The 22871-nt window shown below is 39.4% G+C and overlaps 1 protein-coding gene across 3 annotated transcripts in view; it reads right to left on the bottom strand.

Moving 5' to 3' along the window:
- Positions 1-22871, bottom strand: part of LOC122806392 (forkhead box protein P4-like) — a 1692547-nt gene that overhangs the window by 629165 nt on the left and 1040511 nt on the right. For all 3 annotated transcript variants that reach the window (XM_044076752.1, XM_044076754.1, XM_044076753.1), the window contains exon 5: positions 4695-4778. In XM_044076752.1, the coding sequence (XP_043932687.1) occupies positions 4695-4778 (84 nt within the window). The remainder of the gene's footprint in view (positions 1-4694; positions 4779-22871) is intronic.

Genomic DNA, 22871 nt, shown 5'->3' with positions numbered 1-22871 from the left:
GTACAGAACAGATAGTGGCCAGATAAGGTAGGTTGGCTTCATATCATCTGGGAAAGATACTTAGTAGAGCAGAGGAACTGAATCACAAGGGGGTATTACATGTGGCAATGTGGGCTAAGAACTAGCAAGGGACACCTTACTATAAAAAGAGAGGATGGAAAGGTTGAGAGATTCAGAGGTCCCACACCATCTGTGGAAGCCACAGTTTGGGTGTGGACAGAGCCCAAAAGGCTAGACTGGAGGCACACTGATGCAGCATCCCAAGGTATACATGGCAGAAAACCAGATCAGAAGTCTTCGGAGAGTCAGTGGTGTAGCAGTACTCCACAGCAGGTAATACTAGGGTTGATGTTTTATTAGTTGTGGCAGGGAATTCACCCTCCAAAATTCTGTGTTTATTTACATTACTGCAAGATATGGATGTGGGTGATAGGTTATTGAAGGGTGAGGGCTTAGTACATTGATAGGTTAGGGCAGATTAGCAGTCAATAATGGAACAGAAAGAAAAAGAGACAGAGGGAGTTGGGGCACAGGAGACTTGCACAGACTAGGACGAAGTCTTTGAGTTGTTGGATGTAGATGGATACAGAGGATAGCAGAAGCTGAATCATCAGAGTCTAAAGACTTGATGGTGGCATTGGCAGGTTTCTGGAAGGCACCAAAAAGCACCAAGCCAAGGATGTGGCTTCAGTGTCAGTGAACCAAAACAGTGAACTTATTTTATCCAGTTTACTATTTTGGGACACTCAAGTTTCTTCCTTGGCTATGTGCTTTTTGTTGTTTTGGTTTGTGTTTGCATTGTTTTCTCAGCTTTTCTGGTTTGAGCTTTGTTGAAGAGATAACCCTCACCCCCAGCTGAGAGCCATGAATTGGGAAAACTGGGTCCTGGGTTTTATGTATTACAAGGCAGTAACAGAAGAGAATGCCCCTGATCAAGCCCTTCCTTTGCTGGCATACTTTGTGATAATATGGGAAATGCAATACTTAAGGGTTGTCTCTGTTATGCCCACAGGTTTTGTAAGGTGAAGGCAGTAGACAAGGCTTTGAAGTGGGGATGTAAGTATGTGACTACATGATTGGGGACTACGATAGATAAGCCAAGTCTGTCAGTTAGGGTAAGGCAGGAAGCTACATCAGACAAGGCCAGGGCTTTTGGCTACAAGCTATTGGCACACATTTGGTTGGTGTGCAGGTGTTGGGGAGCAAAGCAGTCCTCGATGGTGGCATAAGAAAAGCAGAGAGGTAGGTCATCTCATGTTGATTTTGTAGGAATTGCTATAGGTGGAAAAGGTAAGGACAGTTTTCAACCCCTTAGAAGGCAAAGGTCCTTTCCGGGGGCTGGGGGACCAGACGAGTCACTCTTATTAATCTGGTGGCTCTCAGGATTCATTTGAGGGGCTATTGCGATATTTTTGTGGCTCATGAACTGTTTATAGGGTTTTCTTTAGGTTAACTACACTACAAATTAAATAAATGACCAAAACACACAAGGATAACAAACAAAACTGCAAATTTTTGCAGGGGGGCTAAACCCCTCATAAACCCAACTTGTGTATACCAACTCCACAGTCATACCAGTTTGAAGAAGGGAAAAAGTCTACCAAAACAAGGGAATCAATACTGCCAGCAATGATTTGTCATAAAAAAACACTGATCCTATTTCTGTACCCTGACTCTGTTTACTGACTGCACCCCTAAATGTTAACAAGAACATTACTAACTTCATGAGGCATAGTGCAAAAACATCAGTAACAATGAAAGACATTCTGCATAAATCAGCTACCTAAACTAGTTCTCAAAATTCAACCTAAAAATACAGCCATTACAAACATGCAACAAACTTCACTCATCTACATGAATCTTCTACCTAAGGTGATTTTTACTTTTTTTTTTTTTTTAATCAGTTGTGATTCTAATATTTGACTATTCTACCAAATGAATGGTATTCATACATACATACGTGTGTGTGTGTGTGTGTGTGTGTGTGTGTGTGTGTGTGTGTGTGTATATATATATATATATATATATATATATATATATATATATACACATATATATATATATATATATATACACACACAAAACTTATATATTTATATATATATATGAGTTTACATATATATATATATATATATATATATATATATATATATATATATCTGTATATATATATATACACACACACATATATATATGTGTGTGTGTGTGTGTGTGTGTGTGTGCGCTCACACACACATACAGACACACACACACACATAGATATATATAAGGTTTACTACCACATACTCAAATCTACTCCATTTGAGTGTTAAGATGTCCAAATCACATGTTAGGAAATCTCAACACCCTACACAAAAAATGTCGAAGGCAGCATTTTAGAAAAGTCGAAAATGTCTACTTTACTGAAATGCTGCACTTCCGCTCAACATTAAAAAACACTTTTCTGCACCCCCCCCCACTTATATATACAAACTCCATGATCGCACTACAGTGAGGAAAGGGTACATTTTTCAATCCCCACTATAGTGCGATCTGCACCACAATGTCGAAACTTACAACAGCGAATGCTCGCTATTGTAAGGTTTGATATTGTGGCATTTGTAATTTAAGTTCAGCCAAAGGCAGTTTTGCACAAATGTCAATCTCACAAAGTGCAATCGACAAAGTATATGTAAGCCTATAAATATATATACACACACACTCACACACACACATATGCACAGACCAGACTTTTTCTGGCTTCAATCTACCTGTCACAGCCAAAGTCTATATTGTTATAGATATCCAATAACAGTTTCATGTACCTGTATTTTCTCATGTATCTCCAGAAATTAAATTGATAAAGTTAGATATTATGAGTTTGGAGAAAACAACTTCTAGTTATAGATAAATAAGGAAAATTAAAACATTACAATATGTGCTTAGTGGGGTGTAGACAATACAATATACATGAATAACTGAAATATCTGATGCATCTACATTTACCTATGTGAAGTATACCTCAAAATGGCACTTAATCAGAAAAAAATAAAACTGCTTTGATAAAACGTAAAAAAACAGGACAGTTTTTTTAAAGAATTTACAGGACTGACAAATATAAAAGAACTATGGACTCTAACGGGAATGCTAATAAGCCAAAATACATCATCATGTAATGAGTGGAGAAAAGTAGCAAATAGTGATGGCATATGCTAAAAATAAGGACGGCCAAAAATATAATTTATTGGCTCTATACTACAATTCACAATGGGGCCTGGGATTAGCAAATGGACTGGAACCTTATAATACAGGACAGTAGGGCGCAAGTGTGAATTTACACTATTTACTTTATTATATCAGAATGTAGTACGTGGGTTGTGAAGTACTACAAAGTTGCTACTCAAAACATCAGGCACTAACACAACCATTAGCTTTGCTACATTCTTTTTAAATGGCACCAGACCCAGAAGGCAAACAAACAAATGAGAAATGTTTTTAATCTACAACTAACTATCAGACTGTCGAAAAATCTATAGTCCTATTGAGTATATAGCTTGAAGCATGCACAGTGATTATTTATGGTAAATAGGATACTGTAGAAAATTAATAGAAGAGACCATTTTTTTTTGTCTACTCAGACTTATAATAAAAAGGGAAATATCCTTCGGTTTCCATTTTATTAACTTTGGAATGGCATACTGCTGCTTTGTATGAAAAGGGAAAGGTAGCAATTGGGCAGTTATACCATGTTGGACTGAATGACAGTTGTTGTAAAGAAAGAAGACACATATGTAATGTAGAATGTATGTAAATAAATAAAAATGTGTACATGGCTTATTTTCTTGCCTACTAATATATGCATATCTGTCTTAAGTGATAATTTAAAAAGGGTGTTTAAAAAAGCATTATATGGTAATAAAAAAGCATTATATGGTAACAAAACAGATGCAGCATGAATTTAAAATTTAAAATTCTTAGGAGAGAGAATATCAATTTCAAACAAATATTTTCAACATATCAAGATCATGCATAATTCACAAATTTTCCCATCAGGAAATTAAACAAAATGCACAGAAAGCAGCATAAAAGTTGTCAGTCTAGGAATACCTTCCAGCTAGACTAAATGAAAGGCAAGCTGTCCCTTTCATAAAGTTGTAATAAATTAAGGTGATTTCTTATGCAAGTTAGTGCTTGTTCCACGTACGTATATGCCCTTGTGCTAATATTTAATAAGTTGAGTATAATGGCTGTGGCACACCCTAGAGAGATGGCAGGTTAGCCATTCCTTCTTTCTAGAAATGTCAGGACACAGGAAGACACATGGGAACAGTTACTCTGGCAGAGTACAGAACAAGCACTAATCAAAAGCACACACACAGAATACATGCTCATTCAAAAGGCAGGTAATTATTAGTATACTCTGCACTGCAAGACCAAGAAATCCCACTTCAGCGTGTATGCAAATGTGCAGTTCGAATGCTCAGCGTATCAATCAGTAAGCGCAGTTTAGTGAGGAAGTTTTTCCCTAATAATGAGAATAAACATTGGATAAGTGGGCAATTAAGAGGAAAATACCCGACCTTCTGGTGAACTATGGCAGAGAGTCAAACCACACAATGAAGCAACTGGGGAAAGAACAAATCGATATTTAAAGCTGCATGTAACAATTTTACTTCACACCCATGATACTGTAATGAGTCGTCAGATATACATACCTCCTTGGGTGGCTTCCCTGCATGCTGCTGCGTTAACAGCTGTAAGTGCAACTGTTCCTGCTGCTTCTTGTAGTACTCCTGGAGCTGTGGAAAGAAATACATGTTAAGTGTGACTTAAGCGTAAAACATGGGTAGGTATGCAGCATGTTGCACTAAGTGACAGTACAGAAGGAAGCCAACTGAATTCACCATCAAAGATAGCAAAGGCATGCATGTTTGTACTTCCCAGCACTCAAGAGTTCATTCTGCTTTCAACTAGTACGTAAGCATAACATTAGCTCACCTGTCATTTTAGTTTGCCAATAAACTACTTTATATATTCACCTGTATGCAAACCAAAAATCTCAGATCATTTGACTTCTGCCACAATGCTGCACTGGTTAGAGATTACACACTTCCATATTATCAATGCTTTGTGTAGAAAACATTAAAAAGATTTAAGAAGGCGGCGGTGAAACCCAGTGATAAATAAGTGCAGATTACCACTAACCACGATGACATAGACGGCAAAGAAATGCGATACATGCCCTAAGCCAGAAATTTAACCTTTTCTACCATGTTGCCAGCCTAACACAAATGTGGCAAACTGGTAGACTGCTGTCCACTGAGAGAGTGTTATAGTCGGTGTGCCACTCACATACATATGGCTGACTGAGTTTGTCCTGAGCCATGATAAAGAAAGACCAACCTAACTCCTACCAAAAGGTAAGTGGGCAAAAGTAATATTTCATTTAGGTTTGATAGGACTGTTTGGAATACATATTAAATAGAAAGTTACAATCTCATGTTTAGTGGAGTCTAGAACAATGTGCATTGATGTGTACCATATAAAACAAAGATAAAGGGGACATCAGCAGAATATGACATTTGCCTGTTTCTCTATCACCAGCCTTGCTGGATTGCTTTCACATCTGAAATCAGATAGCAGATTCATGGTCACATCAAAAAACAGACAGAGATACCAGACACATTAACTCCTCACCCTGCTTGGTGGCCCAGCTGTTCAAGAACCCAGGCTGACATTTGCCCCGAGTGACGTGTTTGCTTTGTCTTGTACTAGCAAGATAAGCTGCATCTTTCTACTGGCCTTACATATTGTTTATCATACATGAGCAAGTCAGCCAGAACATACTATGTTCACATTTAACACTCATTAGGGAGAAGATTGCCCTCACATGATATGCCTACTAACACAAGAGAAAAGGTTAAACTGCAAAAAATAAACTCATTTGCAACTACAACATAAAAGTATTCATACAGCTAAGTGGAATTTGATAGAAAAAAAACACACACACTTTCCAATTGTGACACACTACGTATCAGGCTATATATTTTCAGTACCTTTCTGACAAGACAGTATGAAATAGGCCATACCCAAGAAACATCTCTGTCTTCTTCTGATTCCTTTTAATTTTATACAGTGATTACAAACTTTAAAATGCAGGGAACAGAAAAACAAATATTTCTCGATCAGTTGCATTATGTTCTTGCAGATGCTGCAGAGTATAAAACCACCACAGAGAACTCCAGAAATGCATCAGTTCTAATATTTACTTTTGATTCATCTTCATCGTATGATTTCTAAATGAAGATGAGAAAGACTGATTTTTCCTTAGTGTGCTCCGCACTGTCATACTCGCTGCTTGCTTATCTTAGGTATGCATATAATAGGGTTTAACACACAAAGCAATATGCTTCACAGTTCAAGGTTACTGATCAATCCCAACAAACACACCACAAATTACTAAATGTGGATGTTTTAACAATGTGCACATCACAAATTACTTCTGTATACCCTCAGGGGATACTGGCTATACTCTCCAAGATATTAAAAAAAGACAAAAGAAAACTAAACAATGAAAAATAAACAAGTGTATATCACTTTCACTTGAATCTTAAAGGTGACAATTTAAATAATATGTAAACTGTTAACTATTTTATTAGTACTGATTTAAATGCTTGTGTTAGACTGTTTTAAAATGTTTGATTTAATATTGTTTGCTACCTAAGATGAAAACAGAGGAAATACATACAAATATTCTACGGTTTCATTTTATTTTAGTATACTTCACTAACACTGAGGAAACTATTTTAGAATAAAATTCCAAACAAAGGAAAATGCCTCTGAATATTGCTTTACATTCAGGTTTCAGAAGAAAAAAAAAATGAGACAAGATTTTGCATAAAGAAAAAAGAAATCACTTTTAATCATTCTTTCCAAAATAAGCTGGGAGTTATGTGGATATATCATAAAAGATTGCAGTTATTAAGGCTGAGAGATTCATCTTGATTAAGCAAGTCTGATTTAGCGTTACAGTTAGCCAACATTAAATTGGTCCTGCTTAAAGAGCATGCCTTGACTACTGCAATTTCAATGGGAGATCTCTACAACTCTCAAAATGGCTTGTAAAAGAAATAAATTAACTCTTTATCCTTTTATAAAATGTCTGGACATTTTCCATCTGATATTAGCTTTAAACAATTTCAGTGTAACTTTTCCTCCTTGTTTAGCTATTTACTAACAAAACTGTATTCACTAAAATAAACTATTTAGGTACAACTACAACATTTTATTAAAACTTGAGAGAAGCTTTACTAATATTGTGGAGATTATGTAAAAGCAGTTTTTCAAATGGAAAGCTAAGTCTAACATCTGTAAAGCAACTATTTTAATAACAGTATTAGGAAATATTTTACAAAGGGAAACCTCTTTCTTTCTTTTTGTAATACCTACTGAAGGTTAAGCAGACTTCAAGAATGAGGGGATCCTGTACTTTCTGACTCCTACTACTTACCTGCAATTCAGGGAGCACACACTGAAATGTACCATGTAAAAGAATCTACCAATGGTAAAAAGTACAGTTAAGTACACTTACCATAAATGAAGAAGTTCAAGCGTATTCACTGTTGTAGTCATTACATTTGTGTTATCTGCTTGCAGGTAGCCCTCAGTCAGCCTGATTAACAAAGTCTTGGGTCCTGCGTCAGTTGCTGTCCCTTCTTCCATGACGTCAAGTAGTCAGGGGTATAAAACATGCAGCCGATGCCATTGCATCAGATTTGCTTGCCCCAGATGTCAGGTGCCCCCCTAATGGAAAGCAATTAAATATAAAAGTACAAAGATATACCTCCAACAAAAAAAGCAAATACACCAAAACCCTTTCAAGCATAGTAAAGGAAAGTAGAGGTATAACCAAAAGTTGTTAGGGCCCTGGAGGGAGCGTAACCAGGACTGCAACAGTGAATACACTCGAACATCTACATTTATGGTAAGTCTACACAACTGTACTATGTTCTTCGTGTTTCACTGTTGCAGCCATTACATTTGGGTAGATTCCCAAAGCTATGGTTGGGAGAAGGAATTTAAATAGCATTAGAACCAGCTATAAGGCCCTGCAAGACTGCAGTGGCAAAGCCAGTTCTGGATTTAGAGAAAACTGGCAAATGATAATGCTTGGTGAAAGTATGTACAGAACTCCAGGTAGCAGCTTCTAGGATGTCCCTGGTAGGGATGCCCCTGAGAAAGGCTGTAGAGGTAGATGCAGCCCTGGTGGAATTAGGCCTGATCCCCTGGGGGATATATTTTCCATGGTGCTTATAGCAGAAATTAATGCAATGGCCTATCCATTTAGAAATGGTTTGCTTTGAAATAGCCTTCCCCTCTGCCCCTGCAGCAAATGCCACCAGCAGTTGTTCAGATTTCCTTTGAGGTTTAGTCCTGTCCAAGTAAAACCCAAGTTGTCTGTGCACATCTAAGGAATGCAGTATCCATTCCCCTTTGTTCTGTGGATTGGGAAAGAAGGTTGGCAAATGAATGAACTGATTAAGAGCCACACTGGATACCACCTTGGGCATGAAAGATGGATTGGTTCTGAGGGACACTCTGTCCGCATGAAAGATGATGAATGGCTCCACTGCCATAAGGGCCTGTAACTCAGATACCCTTCTAGCTGAAGTGATTGCTAAAAGGAAAGCTGTTTTCCAAGAAAGAAATTTTAAGTCCGCAGTGGCAGCTGGCTCGAAAGGAGGTAGAGTGAGTTTCTCCAAAACAAAGTTAAGGTCCCAGGCTGGGATTGGAGCTCTCCTGGGTGGTCTCAAATTTATGGCCCCTCTGAGGAACTGCTTGAGCAGTGGATGAGAGAAGAGGGGAGGTTCTGTATTATAATGAGCTGAAAGGGCTGAGGCTTGGATTTTAATGGAGGAAAAAGACAGGCCCTTGTGAAGCATCTCAGTTAAGTATTGTAAAATCTGAGGTAAACTGAGCGCTGCTGCTCATCCCTTGAGATTGGTTCCAGACACAGAATCTTTCCCATTTTTCAGCATAAGATTTTCTAGTACAAGGCCTTCTTCCCACTAAAATGATATCCATCACAGGTTTACTGAGGGATGGTAAAGGAGAGATTAGGTAATTAGCCAGGCTGCAAGGTTCAGTGTTAGAAGCCGAGGGTGTAGAATCTGGTTCTCCTGCTGGGATAACAGGGAAGGAGTCTGAGGTAGGTGCCATGGGGATAACCGTGACACACTGCGCAGGAGGGGGTACCAGTGTTGGCGTGGCCAGTCTGGAGCAATCAAAATCATCCTTGGTTTGTCCTGTTTGATTTTTAGTAGTACTTTAGAGAGCAGAGGCAGAGGGGGGAAGGCATAGACTGACAGGTTCTTCCAGCTGAAGGACAGAGCATCCACTTTCCAGGCTTGTTTGTGGGGAGTCCTTGTGCAAAATTTGTCCAATTGGTAGTTCTGGGGAAAGGCAAATAGGTCTATATCTGGGCTGCCCCATTTGTTTGTCAACATGCTGAAAATTCTTGGTTCCAGTTTCCAATCATGTGGGTCCATGAGGTTTCTGCTTAGTCTGTCTGCCGGTGTATTTAATTTTCCTGGCAGGAATTGAGCGTGCACTTGGTAGCTCAAGGCTGTGTTCCACAATGCCATGGCTAGTTTGCAGAGGGGGTAAGAATGTGTTCCACCCTGCTTGTTTATGTACCACATAACAGTGGTGTTGTCCATCTTTACCATTAGTTGTCCTGGAAGAATGTGGTCCTTGAAGGCTGTCAGAGCATTCTGTACAGCTAACATTAGTTTTTGATTGATATGCAGGTGCATTTGACTTGGGTTCCATTTGCCCTGAATGCACTTCCCTGCCAGGTGAGCCCCCCATGCATAGTCTGATGCATCTGTTGTTAGGGTTTGGGTGGCAGGGGGTGGTGTGAAAGATAGTTCCTTGTTTTGGTGGCAGGCCTCTGCCCACCAAAGGAACTCTAGGCATAGGCAAGGTATGATAGGAATCATTGCTTCTAGATCCTGGGAATGTTGACACCATAGGTTTTTAGATACCACTGTAGTTTCCTCATATGCAGTCTTGCATACGGAACTAGAAGAATGCAGGAGGCCATGAACCCCATGGCTTGCAATATTTGTCTTACAGACAGCAGGGTTTTTGTGGCCACTTGTTTGAAATAGGTTGTCAAATGAATTTGTTTCTCTGGCATGAGGTAAGCCATCTGGGAAGTTGTATTCAAGCTTGCTCCCAGGAATATAATTTGTTGACAGGGTACCAGTTGAGATTTCTTTTCGTTTATGGTGTAACCTAGACAGGTTAAAACCCTTTGTACAAAGGCCAGATGATTCAAAAGTATGGCCTGGCTTTCTGCCTGAATTAGACAATCATCCAGGTATAAGTATATTTGAATATGTCTTTGCCTGCAAAATACAACAACTGGATCTAGGCACTTTGTGAATACCCTGGGTGCAGTAGATAAGCCAAAGGGCAGTGCAGCTGCAAGATTCCCTGATTGGGATGTGCAGGTATGCTTCTTTTAAATCTAGTGTTGCCAACCAGGCATTTTTAACTAGCATAGGAAGCAACTGGTGAAGAATCAGCATCTTGAATTTTGGAATCTCCAAAAAGGTGTTTAGAGTACACAGGTCCAGGATAGGATGCCATGAATTGTCTTTTCTTGGTACCAGGAAAAGTCTCAAGTAGAAACCTTGTCCCTTTTCCTCTTCTGGTACCAACTGAATAGCCCCCATGTTTAAGAGAGAAAGTATTTGTTTTTGGACCTCTGCCCACTGATTTGGGGGTAGGTCCGGCCACCCGTTTGGTGTTGGCAACCTGTGGAAGTGAAATCTGTATCCCTGGGACACTATATTTAAAACCCATTTGTCCTGGGTAATGAGCTCCCAGTTCTTTGCATGAAGAGCAATCTTTCCCCCCAAAGGGGCAGTCAGTTAATAAGTGCTTGGAAATTTAAAAAAACGAAGTCATTGGCAAAGTTTACCATAGGGGGGAGTCTTTCTACTCCCAGATTTGGAAGTCGAAGCCCCCCCATTGCTTAGTCTTTTGTGTCCCCCCTGGGACTGAAACTTGGGATTTCTGCTATGTCTGGGTTTGACTTGAGAAGACCTGGAAGGGGCTGGAAAGGACCAATTTTTATAGGGCCAGTGCCTACTAAATCTAGGGGGCTGAACTTGTAAGAAGTCTTTAACAGTTTGCATAGATTTAGCTTTATCTTCCATCTTTTTAAGAACTTCCTCAGCCTTGCTGCCAAACAGCCAGTCCTGATTTAAGGGAGCATCCAACAATTTAGCTTTAACATGATCAGGTAAAGATTGCTCCTTAAGCCAAGCGTGCCTTCTGAGTACAGACCCAGTAACAGCAGCCCTGCAAGAGGCCTCTAATGAATCAAAACCACACTGCAAAGTATGTTTTCCAACCAGTTCAGCAGAATGCATTAAATCCTGTAATTCTTTACTTTCCACACAATCAGGAATCATTATCATTTTCTGTTTTAGCAATCCAATAACATGTTGCTGATACTTTAACATAAGAAACTGGCAGTTTAAAGCCCTAATGGCCAAGGTTGCAGAAGTGTAAACTTTCTTACCCCATCTATCCAGCACCCTGGAGTCTCTATCAGAAGGAGTAGGATTTTTAGCAGTAGAAGCCTTAATGCCCTTGGGCCCCTGAAAAATAGTCTCTGGATCCACAATAGGATTTTTAAAAAGGAACTTGTGTGACTCAGGGACCCTGTAGTATCTGTCAGGTTTTCCGGGAGCAGGAGGCAAGGAATCTGGGGCCAAACTAGATTCCGAAAAAGCATCAACAATGTCTAGTACAAGAGGAATAGCTAAAGGCCTATGCTGAGGCAGGAGTAAGAAATCCCTGAGCCTATTTTTTAATCAGAAAAATCCTGGCTTTCCCAGTGGAAACGCTCCCTTAGAGTATGTATGGTTTCACCAAAAGAAAAATCATCTGGAGCGGAAGCAGAGGGAATGCAGTCCTCTGCATCAGAATCCTCATAAGTAGTTAAGGGCAAATCCAGATCATCAGAAGAAACAGAAAAAAACAGAATCCTGGTCAGAAGATTCATAAACAACTTCAGTCCTATCTTAGAGAGGGGGGGGGGGGGTTGGTTACCCCTGATTAGAGTTATTAGATCTTCAGCCATTCTTATCATTTGTTTTTTAGGCATAGAGGCCTGAACATGTGGCTTGGGCGTCAGTTTTTTAGGCATGGTTCGAGATTTAGGCCTAAGTGAAGAAGGATGCGTTGGTTTAATATGCAAGTCCGTAGGCCTGAATACACCCTCAGAAGCCGGTGCCTGCACAGTGGCTCCGGACCCATCCAAGGTAGAGATATCCGCGGGTTCCATAGTTGAAGCATCTCGCGGTCTCAGTAGAGGCCTGCGAATCAGAAGTAGCGGGTATCAGGGGCTGCGAAAGAGCCTCACTGAGTACCAGCAAACTGGCGACTGGCTTAGGAGAAGCGTCGTCGACAGTTTTGGACCTCAGCGGCCTGTCTCTATCGTTATCTTTGCGTTTTTTCAGAATCCCAGTAGTTGGATGGCTAACTGACAACATTTCTGGATAATTACACCGAGAACTGAAATATTTAGAGGCGAAAATATACTGACGACGGATAGTGCGCTGATTAAATAAAGCACAAAACCGAAAGCAAGGCACGTCGTGGTCAGGGCCTAAGCAAGAAATACAGTATGAATGAAAATCTTTATGAGGTATTTGCTTTCCACAAGAAATGCAACTATTAACTTTTACTGACATCGGTAAGGAGCAAGAAAAAGTTTCCCCAATGGGATACTTAACTTTAGTTGAAGACTTCGGTTCTGAAACTCGAAAACGAAAATTTCAGGAGTCGGCCGACCGGCACTTGCGAAGTGCTTCTGCTTCGGGCACCGCACGGCAAGAAAGACTGATGTAATGCCGTCGGCTGCATGTTTTATACCCCTGACGACCTGACGTCATGGAAGAAGGGACAGCAACCGATGCAGGACCAAAGACTTTGTTAACCAGGCTGACTGAGGGCTACCTGCAAGCAGATAATCCAAATGTAATGACTGCAACAGTGAAACACGAAAAAAGTACAGTTTTGTACCTACCATAAATGTAGATGTTCGAGTGCTAATACAGCTGCAGTCATAACAGATGGGTTCTCCTGCCGTCAGGCGGGTCCTCGGTCGGCCGAATTCCAAAGTCTAGGTCCGGCGTCAGTTGTCGTCGCTTCTTCCCTGACGTCAGTGCGACAGGGGTATAAAAGAACCAGCCGACGCCATTTTCTTCAGTTTTTCTTGCCCCAGATGTCAGGTGCCCCCAGAAGGAAGGCAATACATAAAATTATGAAGTAATGCAATGCAATATAATCAAAAAACAGTAGTTGTAAGCAAATACACCATAAAAGAATACCCCCTAGAGGGGAAGGAGGGAGGGAAACCTGGACTGCAGGTCCTCCATTTTTCATAATACTTCCTCAGCATTTGCCCCAAATAGTACATCCTTTTGAAGGGGGGCTTCTAGTAATTTAGCTTTGACATGATCAGGCAAGGTTTGCTCCTTGAGCCAAGCATGCCTGCGTTTGACTGAGCCTGTAGCAGCAGCTCTACATGAGGCCTCTAGAGCATTAAAACCACATTGTAAGGTATGTTTCCCACTTGTTCTGCACTATGCATCAAATCCTGCAACTCCTTCAAGTCTGGTTGTTCAGGTTGTGACATTTTACTTTTCAATTGAGATAACGGAAACTGTTGGTATTTTAGCATATGAAAGTGACAGTTTAAGGCCCTCATGGTTAAGGTAGCCGAGGTATATACCTTTTTTCCCCACCTTTCTAAGGATCTGGAATCTCTCTCGGAAGGCAATGGGTTTTTGGCAATGGAAGCCTTAACTCCCTTGGGTCCCTGTGAGATGGTTTCTAGGTCAGCAGCATGGCTTTTGTAAAGAAACTGGTGTGAGTCAGGAACCCTGTAGTACCTGTCAGGCTTTACTGGAGCTGGAGGTAGAGAGTCCGGGTTAAGGCAGGCCTCCAAGTAAACATCATCTAGGATGTCCAAGACAGGAGGTATAGCCAGAGGCCTGTGCTGGGGTAACAAAAGAAATTCCCTGAGCCTTTTCTTGGAATCTGAATAATCCTGGCCTTCCCAGTGGAAGTGTTCCCTTAAGGTATGCAAAGTTTCCCCAAATGAGAAATCCTCAGGGGGGGATACAGAAGGAATAGACTCCTCTGCATCAGAGTCTTCAAAAGGGAGTAAGCCTGTTCCTGATCATCAGAGTGTTCTGAAATAATGGATCCCTGATCAGAGGAGGGGGAATCTTCCTCCACTCTGGGCCTTTTGTCCGGAGGTGGCTGAGAACTTCTGATTAGAGTAATTAAATCCTCAGCCATTTTAAGCATCTGTCTCTTAGGCATGGGGCCTGGAGATGGGCCCTGTGTAACTGGTCTCTTAGGGTGCATGGTTGCTTTAGACTTGGTGAAAGCCTTGATGGAGAAAGAAGAGGAAGGTCTGAAGACACCTTGAGTGGAGGTGGACCTGTCCACATTCTGTGTTTCAACGCCAAAAGTGGCTTCGGTATCTGTAGTTGGGGTGTGGGCCGAGGAGCCTGTGACCTTGGGTACAGGAGACACCGCCAAAGATGTGTCGTCGGTAGTCAGGGGCTGCGTAGGCGCCTCACTGAGAACCGGACCACGTGTAGTCGGCTTTGGCGTGGTGTCGGTAGAGAACGCGGACCTCGAGTGTCGGTCCTTGTCTTTGCGCTTTTTAGACAAAACCGGTGTCGGAGTATCCGACGACATGGTATAGTTAAATGCTTTCCCAAAAAAATGCTGGGCGAACTCCGCCCGACGCTTAATAGTGCGTTTGTTGAAAGTAGCACAACAGTGACAGACCAAGACGTCGTGGTCTGGGCCTAAACAAGGTATACAGAGGGAATGGAAATCCTTATGCGGTATTTGCTTCCCACAAGAAATACAATTATTAACTTTGTCTGACATCGGTCTGAGGCAAGAAAAGTTTCCCCAATGGGGTACTTAGCTTTTAAGAAGACTTCGGTTTTCCAAATTTTTCGTAATCTCAGGAGCTGGCCGACCGGCACTTGCGGACTGCTTCTGCTTCGGGCACCGCGCGGCAAGAAAGACTGAAGAAAATGGCGTCGGCTGGTTCTTTTATACCCCTGTCGCACTGACGTCAGGGAAGAAACGACGACAACTGACGCCGGACCTAGACTTTGGAATTCGGCCGACCGAGGACCCGCCTGACGGCAGGAGAACCCATCTGTTATGACTGCAGCTGTATGCACGATGAACATCATCTGTGTTTCTGATCAAGATATAGTCTACAGTACAACTATAAAGCATTACAAACAAGACTGAACCAGGATCTGAAAAACAAAAGCCTACAAATAACAAGCCATGTCACCAATGAAAATAGAACCTAAAGCATTAACAGACCTTTGAAGGTTAAATCATGAAAATTAAATATATAATAATAAAAACACAAAAATGAGATTGCTTCTACAATAAAAGCATTTCATATGAAGGAAAACAAACTGATTCCTGGATGCAGTTTTCACATTTCAAAGTAATGATCAACAGCAGGGAAAGTAAATAAGACATATGACAGCATTAAATAAAACAGTATGGAAGACTTCTAAATGCAACAGCTGACAATAAATTAATGCAACCTGTGTCTTTTCTGCAAGTTACACTTCATACATGGCCTACTCAAATGACAACACATTTTTAAACTGACTGATTGCCATCTATGTAATAAGCTTTCTGTTATCAAGAGAGTTATGAACAGACAATGGACCTTTCTTAAATCTAAATATTATTTTCACACACTGCACTGACTATGCGAGGTCCTGCTGGCAAAGATGGTGCCACAGAAACATTTAACCAGAAAAGCAACCTTTGCAGTGTCACATCTAATGGTACCACGAATATTTAAAAAAAAATCTTGGAAGCATTTCTAATGGAGAATGATGTACCAGAATGTATATAATGGCAGAAGGATCATCTGCTACATGGTAAACTCCCCAAGAATGTATCACGCCCAGCTGATCTCTTAGCTAAAATTTCTAAATATGTTCCCTCTTAAAGGAAAACCTATTTGCATTAGAAAATACATTACAAAGAACACTGTTGGCAGACAACTTGTCCCAGAGAGAGAGAATCAATATTACTTCTCATGGCACTGAGATTGCACCCATAATGTAACACAAACCTAAGACTAGGTAGCGCTATATTTCTAGTGCACACAGGAAATCATTCAGTAAGAATGCTCTACTACATTCCAGCAGTTGCCACCCTGGACATGTACTTAAAGGTATACCTACATCTCAGTTTGTGTGTGCTAGACATGCCACTTCTGTTAGATCTAGAGTTGAATTTTTTGATATATTAAGATAGAAATGTAGGGCAACCTCTAGTGATGCCTTTGTATTACACTGCTGGTATTGGGTGGGAAGTTATAGTCCTGTTTAGTAGCACTGGTTATTTTATTCACTGAAGATTTTTTTTTTTTTACTTTTTGGATCTTCATTCCTATGCTGGATTGCTGTTTCATGTACACATGAATAAATTGCCAGTGACTCTAACAGTCAGTGAGAAAAGAACTAAAGCAAGAAAAAACCCACTACTAGTGAAGAAGCAAAAGCTTTATAATAAAATAGATAAGCATTTTCATTCCAATCAGTGAAATGGGACTTCATTAGAACACAAACTCACACTCAAGTGACTTAAGTAATTAAGACATTTCACAAGGTAAAAAGCAACCAATGAAATATGGAGGCCAAAATGAGATCATGCTCATTCACAAACACTGAAAAACACAACCTTAGCAGGAGAGTATACAATACATTAAGTGCTTTCATTCATATCATTGGCCAAACTTCATCAGAACAATCTGAAAAAGTCCATGGCACTGGTTAAATACATGTAGTACAAATCACGTGCACATAGATAAAAAACAATCAAATAACATGATGAAAACCACAGATGAATACTGACATAGTTTTAACAATAACAAAAATACAATTAAAAAAATGTTTTATATATATATATATATATATATATATACATATGTATATATGTATTATGTATGAATAAGTAAAACTACAAATCCTCCACTAATACAACCAGATCAACTCATAGTTTTCTTGCCCTTAGACACACAATACTATTAATGGAAAATTTTAGTTAGTTTGCCAAGGGTTTCACCTTCGTTCCCGTTAAAAATCAACAGACTTAGTAAATGTATTAGTGGGACTTGAGCTACATACTAGAAAACTAAATTTGAGTTTACATTTTTCAAATGTGTTTAAGATTTTAACAATGAATTACCCAAAGTATTACATTTACCCCTCCCCCCTTGTACCAGTGATATTTGCATATGAAAATATGTATGAACTCGAGTTGTGTAATATAGTATGTCACAACAAAAAGTTTTTTCACAGCTTAACTAAGGAAGAAACAAACCGTCTGTAAAAGTAATTAATTTAATGATAGACCGGTTAGGGTAATGAAGTCTGACAAAGGGGAGGGGGTCTTAATGAATAGTTTTGAGGTAAAATGTTGGACTATCTAAATGATGGTTTGGTTTTACCATTAATTCTCCAGAAATTAGATACATTTGGTTTACACTAAAACTGATTTTTTGGTTAAGTGAATTCAAATCTGATTATGAATTACTGAACAGTTTAATTTTCTGAATGTGAAAAGAAACATTGATACCTTTAAATTTTTGAATTCCCAAAACACACAAAAATCAAATTGATCCTGCCTTAAGGCCCATTGTGGGATCTGCGGCTTCCAAGAGTTAACTACTGCCTGTACTTGTAAGATGTAAAACTATTTTTTTTTGTAGACAAACACCCATGTTTTGAGAGATACATAGAACTTTGTGGCTAAGATAGCTCTACATGAATATGCAGATACAGCAATGCTTGCTACCCTTGATGTAAAGGACTTGTTTTATTTATTTAATTTATTTAACATTTGTTTAGTGGGAAAGTCCGACTGGACACAGGTCCCTTTTCAGCAGAGGCTAGGGGAGAAAAGCTCCATGAGTAACAGTAAATTTTCATGCACACATTACAATAATCAATAAAGTATAAAGTAAACAAATGTTTTTAACTATTCCACCGTGACACTGGTATGAATTGGTTCCATAAAACTTTATTGATATGAGACAAATTGTTAAATAATAACTACATCAGAATCAGTCAACCAATGGGGATTGATTTAAAGAACAATTCTGTGCATGGGAGGGGGAATTTTTTTCCAACAGGTTAAGGGGGTAGCAATGGGTGCATTGAGAGACCTGGGCACACAGGTTGACAGCAGCCTTACCTTTGACCACCATGTCTCAGTGGTAAGAAGGGCATTCTATATTGCTCATCAAGTAAGGGCACTGCCTCCAGAAAAAAAGAAATTATAACCTCTCTGTACTGTTCCCTCATCAGACCAATAATAAGAGTACAATGCCCCTTTTGGTATGTACCTTTCCAAGCACCTGCAGCAATTGGAGAAACCACAAAGGTTCCTCACAAGGAAAAGTCAAGGTCTTAAGCATGGGTCTATATTATATGTTCGAAGTTTGAAAACTTAGACTCTCATATGATCGACTCCATATGAACGAAGTTTTCAAACATCGAACATAAAATATAAACAAACTAAAAATAAAAAAATCTACCTGAACGCTCTATGCAGGGGGCAAGCCTCCCTTCACCCCCCACTACTTAAATATACCAACTCAGAGATCGCACTACATTGAAGTGAAGAGAAATATTCCCTACAGCGATCTCCGTTGAAACGTTCAATGTTTGAAAACTTCACTCATATGATGCTGATCATATAAGATTCAAAGTTTTCAAACTTCGAACTTATAATATAGACCCTTCAGCATCTATCCTATGGCAATCATCTGAAATCACTGTCACTTTATTCTGTTTCATACAGACTACTCAAAAGTAATCTCTGCCTTGCATACGAGGCAATCTCTGATCCTGCTTTATTGGAAATGATGCATATTTGTAGGTAAAATGGCGCATGGGTTACTCGCTCTAAAGACCTTAACCTGGTATGTGACATTAATAAAACCTGCTGAAGGGACAGATTTGTCTCCCAGAGGTTACCACACCTTTGGAACAAACTCTCACTTCATGTCAAAGAGAGCACCTCTTTGGCCCTCTTCAAATGCAATCTGGACGATTGGATGGATGACCGTAAATTTACCCCTGGGGGTCCCACCTGTGTCCCTCTTGGATAGGGGCAATAGATGCTGATCATGGAAATAAAGATCTTGGTCAGGCTTGTAAGGGCCTTATGGCTATTAGCCTAGCAACTTCCTATGATCCTATTAACTTTTGCAAACATTGCTATGTGGTACTGGAGGCTGACTTTTATACTTACGAGCACTTTCTGTAGTAACATCGACATATATCTTAGGTACCATTTTGTGGAAGGGTTTAAAGGATGAATTTGATAATTTTTATATCTATGTTAACAACGCTTTTTTTTTTATTTACTTGCCAGTATGATTTTTTTTTTTTTTTTTGGATGTTTGTGGTACCAAAAATGTCAATATGCACCAATCTGAATCTAATATTTTGAGAAAGGAGATATTTTCCAATGAATATTTGCAATATAACAGTTGCCATCCATAGTGGCAGAAGAAAAATATTGTCAAGGGCCAGATAGTGTGCCTGTCAAGATTAATATGAGAAAGATTTTTTGTCACTAAACTGGAAAAATTGAAGGGTTTGTTTTATGAAACGGGGTATCTTAAAAGATTGATCAATTCGATTCCATTGAAGTTCAATTTAAACACACTAAATTCATTCAACCTATATTATATGAACCAAAACGGGGGTTAACCAGAAAATTTTAGAATTTCTCATTGTAGGTTGAAGTAAATAAAAATTAATGTCACAATGCTTAATGTTAAGTCAGAGTACCACACTGATGATAGCAATGCTGCAAATGCAAACAGTATGAATTACCATCTTGATACAGTTTAATCTTTTAATAACAGGGCTGTTGAGGTGAAAAAATGTTTCCTAAAAATTGGGTGAGTATTTTTGGTTCAGCTAGGTAATGGCCCTAGATTTCTATATAAAAAAAACAAGAATATGGAAGGTATTTTAGACCAAGGAAGGAGACACTATGAAAGTAGTAGTGTTTCAAACTATGGTATGGTCAAACTTGGAGGTTGCTCACAATGCAGGTACATTTTAGACTATGTAAACACCACTGTTACGCACTACCGAAGGGCCGTTACCAGTAACAGTAAATATAACTGTTCAACCAGAAGAATAGTTAACGTGACCATTTGCATAGTCTGTCCTGCATTTTATGTAAGCAAAGCTAAGCCATTTTAAATGGTTTGTATTTTGTATTACTGTTAATTAAAGCTATGTAAATATTAATTTTCAGTTTTTATCATGTTATTTGATTAGTTTATCTATATTCACATGATTTGGGTTACATGTATTAAACCAGTGTCATGGACGGTTTCAAACTGATCTGATGAAGTACAGTCAAAGTTAAGAATGAAAACATTTAACATAGTAAACTATTCTCTCCGTCAAATGTTGTGTTTTTGCATTTTTTCCTGTATATTGCTTCAACAAACTATGCTCATTCAACCAAGGTGGAACTCAATAATTTATTAGGATGTAAGGAGTTGGGAGTAGTAGGTAGGGCTGGATTCTAGCTTGAATGAGTATTTGAATTAAGAGTGCCCTTAGAGACAAGAACACGAAGGTGATTGCCCTAGTATGGAATATTTTCAGAATTTTGCAATTGCTTTTTGCTTTCTTTGCCAAAACAGTATTCATCTGAGTTATGAGATTTAATTTTAATTACACTTGAAACATTGTTTAAATCCTGGGTTAAGTGAGAACTGACTCAGTTTTTACCTTTTGGACATTTGTATGACCCATTAAACTGTTTAATACTTGTATCTGTTTATTTTTAGTACATCATACATCAGTACTTGACAAATTACTTTTATTAACTGACATGCATTAACTACTTAAGCTGTTTGACTCTGAGTTTAGTTGTTCTGATAAAGTCTTGCTTCACTATTAAGAAAATTCTATTTCTGCTCCAGGAGTAGTTTTTTTTCTTTTTTTTTTTTTTTTAAGTTTAAGGTATTTGTCTCTGTTTATTTTTTCACTACTTATGTTAGAAAATACACTACCACTGTGTCCAAACCTTATTTTTAAGGTTATACATTAAATGTCTATTACTTGTGTTGCAGATTAGATAATCGGCTTCATATATTCCTTAAAAAATATATCTTTTTGGGTTGCAGCTAGGTTGAAACTAGAAAAAAATTTAAATATTGTGAAAACCCTTCTATAGTTCAAATTCACACAATTTCCATTTTACTGGTTTCTAATGTTTTGTACTCTATTTTTGCTGCAGTCTGGGAAAGCAGACTTCTGTTTTAGCATTTTTACATAAACAGTCTATTTTGTCATCCAGATTTCTAGTGAATAAATAGCTCACATCAGTCGGGGTCACTAAAAGTGACTCCAGAACAAGTTAATAGGTAGTGTAATACATTAAATGCTCACTTACTTTGACACCTAGGTAAAAAGAAGTTATGTACCTACCATAACGTTCCATGCTAGTTGTCGTTCATCTCACCTTCCTTCTTGCTGGATGGGTTCGGAGCTGATTCTTGGCTCCAAGTCAGCCACTTCTATAGCTCGAGAGCTCTTTACTGGCTCGAGGCTACCCCTTATCCCAGAATGCCCAGCGTCAGCTACCCAGATCTCGTTTGAGATCGTTCACACTAGACACAATCATAGAAGATAATCCATTATTATTAAACCTGGATATACAGTAAAGTGTCATGGTTTGCTTGGGAAGCAACTAAAAACTAAACAAGTTGGCCAGTGAAACCATTGAAAAACTCCTTTCAATCCTCAAAGGAGGGAGGGATGCAAGAAGGAAGGCGAGATGAAGGACAACTAACATGGAAAGTACAGTTTTGTACCTACCATAAATGTAGATGTTCGAGTGTAGACACTGCTGAAGTCATTACACTTGGGTTATCCTGCCGTCAGGCAGTTCCCCATCTGGCCTGAGTTACAAAGTCTTGGTCCGGCGTCGGTTGCTGTCGCCTCCTCCCTGACGTCAGTGCAACAGGGGTATATAATATGCAGCCGACGCCATTTTCTTCAGTTTTTCTTGCCCCGGATGTCAGGTGCCCCCAAATAGGTAGGCAATTCAAATTGCTAATAAAACATACATAAGAAATGCAAACAACATACTTTCAGCTACCAGCAAATACTCCCCATAGGTAGTAAAAGGTATGTACTAGCCAGTAAGAGGGGAAGGAGGGAGGGTAACCTGGACTGCAGCAGTGTCTACACTCCAACATCTACATTTATGGTAGGTACAAAACTGTACTATGTCCATCATGTGACACTGCTGCAGTCTTGGTTAGAATCCCAAAGCTGAGGTAGGGTGGTTGGTTCTATAAGGCATTAGGGGTGGCTATAAGGCCCTGCAGCACTGCAGAGGCGAAGCCAGCTCTGGATTTAGAGTATAGAGGCAGATGGTAATGCTTGGTGAAGGCATGCACAGAACTCCATGTTGCTGCTTCCAAAATATCCTTGGTAGGTACTCCTCTGAGGTAGGCAGTTGAAGTGGCTGTTGCCCTGGTGGAGTGAGATCTAATGCTGTTAGGCACGGGTTTTCCATGGTGCGTATACGTATAGCAGAAATGTATGCAATGTCCTATCCATTTGGAAATAGTCTATTTTGAAATGGCTTTTCCCTGTGCTGCTGCAGCATATGCTACCAATAACTGCTCAGATTTTCTGAAAGCTTTGGTTTTGTCCAAGTAGAAGCGTAACTGCCTGTGAATGTCCAAT

This window comes from Protopterus annectens, chromosome 7.part0 (assembly GCF_019279795.1).
Source record: "Protopterus annectens isolate FY-2018-M chromosome 7.part0, PAN1.0, whole genome shotgun sequence".
NCBI classification, from domain to species: Eukaryota; Metazoa; Chordata; order Ceratodontiformes; family Protopteridae; genus Protopterus; species Protopterus annectens.
This window is presented reverse-complemented; position numbering and strand designations above follow the sequence as displayed.